Raw genomic sequence first — 4,228 nt, 5'->3', positions numbered from 1 at the left:
TCCTTTCTATTTTTTTTTTTTTAAAGAAAGCAAGCCCCTCATTTGGATTATTTCGGGTATAATTTTCAATCATTTTCCCCAAATATCTAATTTGCCTATTTATTCTCAATTTTGTGTGCAGATGAATGACGTGTGATCCCCTTCACCACTGAGGATGAATGAATTTTCCATTCACAGTCATTCTTGCAAGTAGCAATAATGACGTGTTTTTCATTTTCTATGAATTTCAGATCCTAATTCCTCACAGCCCAATCCCTTAGAACATTCCTATATTTCCACCTTATAGGAAATTTCATCACCACAGACAGCTCCACGTCCCCCCCAACTTCATCCCATTCCCCTCATCATCTGACCCCCTCAATGAATGTAATTCATCGTAATTGCCTCCATTACTATACCACTCCTCACCCTTCATATTTATCTTCTCTGTTGATCAGCTGTCTCCCTCTTTCTTTTTTATCCTTCAAGTATGATTTAAGTGTTTTAAACACTTACCTAACATGATTCGGACCCCTTCTTTAAAAAATACCATCATCTAAAGGACCCTCAAAATGTTCTAACATCCATGAAGGGCATTTTGATTCAGAAGAGTTAGCATCAGAATCTGTGGATGTCTCATCCTCCCTACCCTCCTCATAATCAGAATTTGACGAATTCTCACTTTGCCTATTCTCTCTCCGCCCAATCCCATAATGTAAAACCCTAATTTCTATCTCTCTTTCCATTTCTCTCACTTCGAAGAAAGTAAAACTTTTAGTCTCCAGCCTCATCATGTTCAAAGGGTAAAATTGGCAACTTGACCAAAAATTAACATTGTCAAAATGGTACTTATGACGTTAACCATTAATGGCAAGCGAACTGAATTTAACATAATATAGAGGGTTTTTTGCATATATATTAAGATACAGGATTTTTTTTTATATAATTATCCCTTATTCTTTTATTGGTTTTCTTTACCTATAATTTGGATTGGTTTATGTCTACTACATAAAATTTGTGCCAAAGAGCCATTGTATGATTGGTAATGTTTACTCTTTTTTGAGTTTTTATTTGTACTACTTTTAAAATATTAAATTAATTTTTAAATTTGAATATGTTAAATAATGTAATAAATCTAATTAGTATCAGATGGGGAAAAAAACATAGTATTTGCAGCCAAATAAAAAAAATCTCAAGAATATTTATATAAATAATAATCAACTACAGTAAAATTCCCATATATGTACGTCTATTAATGGGCAAAACCCCCCTAATTTCTGCAATACATCAATAAAGAAATAAATAATATAAACAAAAAGATATTAGAAAAAATCTAAACAAATAATAATAAGGAGAATAGTTCGACAACCAATAGGATTCCGCGCCTCCACAACAAATAGTCCACACGTGGAGCCCCACTCGTATCCCACTCGGTTCTTGGAGTCAAAGTCGGGTCCGATCCGTTATAACTCGGGTTAGACCCGTAAAGTTCTTGGATACCCATAATATCATCATTAGCAAGCTCCACTTTGCGGGTACCCGACGAAATAGTCGGGTACATAATCGCATCCTCAACCGAACTATGACCCAACCCGAGTAAATGCCCGATTTCATGAACCGCAACCGACTCCAGATCCACTGCCGACATTGGAGACGAGTTGAGAAAGTCACCGTCGATCACCCAGTTCTCATCACCGTCCAAATGGAACCTGCCAGCCGGCGGCGAAAACGCGTGCGCCAAAGTCCCCAAGACGCCGTCGAACGGCTCGCCGTCGCCGTGGTCGCCACTAAAGAACCCGATCCTGAGATCCGCCCCGTAGAACGAACTAGTCTCAGTGAACGTCAGCGGCGTCACCTCCGACCACCGCTCGAACGCGCGCGCGAACACGCCCTTCACGACATCCGAAAGCTGGTTCTCCGGCAAGAAGGCGTACGTCAGCCGAGTCCTTCCCGGCGGCCACCGCGGCCGGTTGGGGAAGAACGAGTAATGCGCCACTGTGTGAATAGTAGAGTTTGCACTGTACCTGTTCGACGGTTTGCCGGACCGCATAGTCGAAGTCCCATTGACGACATCCGGATTGCCGCATCGGGGTAGCACGATGTGCTTCAGCGTGGGAGCGTCGAGCTCGCCAGTAGCGTAGAGATTGAAGTTGAGTTGGTAGGTCCTGATGGCCTTTTCCAGGTAGTCATCGAAGTCGTCGGAAAAATTATCGTAAGAATTATTGAGGTAGCCGAAAAGCTGGAAGTATTTCTTGAGTTTGGCAAGCCCGTCGGCCTTGACGCCTTTCCGGCAGCCGTCGAGGGCGTTGAAAGCGTCCCAGATTGTAGTGTTTGGGATTAAAGAAGCTGGAATTGAGGTAATGTTGGGAAAGAAATGAGCAGAAGCTGGAGTGGGATTAATCCAAAACACGAGTAACAGTAAAGTTACAGGTACTGTACAAAATCTGAGTTTCATTTTATCAGTAAGATGAAATCAATGGAAAATTGAAGTGGGATCAAAGCTTTAAGAGGGTATTTGAATCCGACTTGTCAGGCAGCGGAATTATTGATGATTCCAGGTTTCTGGAAACGTCGTACAAAAACAGGTTTGGTTTTAACGTGTGAACGACAGTTTTGGTCGTAAGAACTCGAGACTGAGTCGACATAAAATATAACAACAATTTCTGTGTCAGTTCTTCGGGACACGTTTGTTTTCGTGGAATATTGAATGAGGGTGTGATGGTGCAAGCAGTGAGGTGGAAAATTTGTCAATTTAAGGAGGTTTATTGATTAGTATGGGATGATTATTATCTTAAAGTTGCAAGAAAATTATGCAGTGGGAGAAAAGTCGGCTGCGTGAAATGTTAGTTAAACAGTTTTCAGAATGGTTTGACATTTTGAGCAGTTGAGCTATTTTAGTCCTTTGGTGGATGGATTTTCTTACCAACTTTTAATTAGATTGTGTACTTTGATTGTCTAAATACCCAACCGTTTTGGCACACGATAGTTGCATCAATTGGAGGCTTGTAACTGTAAGAGTTTGAAATGAGTATTTATTATTTTATTGTTAAAAATAAATTGAAAAAAGTGTGTTTATTTTATCATTTTAGTTTTTGAAATGGTATAAATTACATTGGATTTACCCGAAATTTATAAGCAATTTTTCTATCAATTTTTGTGTTTTTTTTTTTTTTTGGTAAAATTGTAACATTAAGTTGTTTCTTTCAAACACTTCCGTTTGGTTGTGTTTTCACTTTTTACTATTTGGATAATTGGTATTTTGTTTGATCAAATAATTTTCATTGAGATTGCATTCCTATTTTGTGTACAAATCTTTTGAAATTATAGGTTGACATGCATTGGTCATCCTATTTAATCAGCAAAGTTGTCATACATGTCTTATTTTATTAGCCATGTCTTTTCTTGTCATATTCTTCAAATTAATTAAAATTGGTTTCTCTCCCAAAATGCGTTTCTATGGAAGGCTCAACCAGATTTTGATTATTTTATAATTTTTGATATTCAATGATTTTGGTCAACCTTCATAATTAATTTCAGTCAAATAAAGAATACATATACCTCTATTCTTAATTCTCATACCTATATACCTATATTTGAAATAAGTAATCCAAACATATTGTCAATTCTCACACAAAAATCAATAAAATATTTTTACACAAATAAAATTGATAGAAACTAAAAATAAAAATGAAAACACAACCAAACGTTTGTTTCCAAATGTTTCAGACTTGTATTGAAGCTTATTTCCTCTTTCCACTTCATCAATTGAGGCTTATTTCTCATTGCTCTTTCTCAAACTTTTGTTTTTCTGTTTTTATTTTTAGTCCCAAATTAAGCTTTCCGATATTATCCAAAGAAGAAATATATTAGAAAAAAAATTACTATTGTCTATATTTTAATGATTATAGATTAAAAATTATGGTAAATAATTAATATTAGCCATCATTAAATAAAAACAAATGCAAAATTTTAGTTTATCCACCTTGATAAAAATATTTTCCATATTTAGTTATAGCAATATTTTGGCTATAGTTGCAAAAATCACTTCTGACAAATTTCGTTGCGTTGTTATGATCAATAACTTATTCACTAAAGCCTATTTATTTTTAATCTTTGCAGTTAGTTATGTTTAAGAGTTATAATTCTTGGGAAAAATTATTTTTTTCTTCCTTTAATTTTACCCTCTATTAGATTCCGTCCTGTAAGTATGCCTATTAATTAATTACTGTCGTAAATTTGCAAAGTAATA

General features: G+C 36.0%; 1 protein-coding gene across 1 annotated transcript; it reads right to left on the bottom strand.

Moving 5' to 3' along the window:
- On the bottom strand, positions 1,160–2,950 carry LOC105168202 (metalloendoproteinase 2-MMP). The gene has a single exon (XM_011088179.2). The coding sequence runs from the start codon at positions 2,432–2,434 to the stop codon at positions 1,313–1,315; it is 1,122 nt and encodes a 373-aa protein (XP_011086481.1). The 5' UTR covers positions 2,435–2,950; the 3' UTR covers positions 1,160–1,312.

This window comes from Sesamum indicum, linkage group LG8 (assembly GCF_000512975.1).
Source record: "Sesamum indicum cultivar Zhongzhi No. 13 linkage group LG8, S_indicum_v1.0, whole genome shotgun sequence".
NCBI classification, from domain to species: Eukaryota; Viridiplantae; Streptophyta; class Magnoliopsida; order Lamiales; family Pedaliaceae; genus Sesamum; species Sesamum indicum.
The sequence above is the reverse complement of the archived record's forward strand: the minus strand, read 5'-3'. Positions and strand labels throughout refer to the sequence as shown.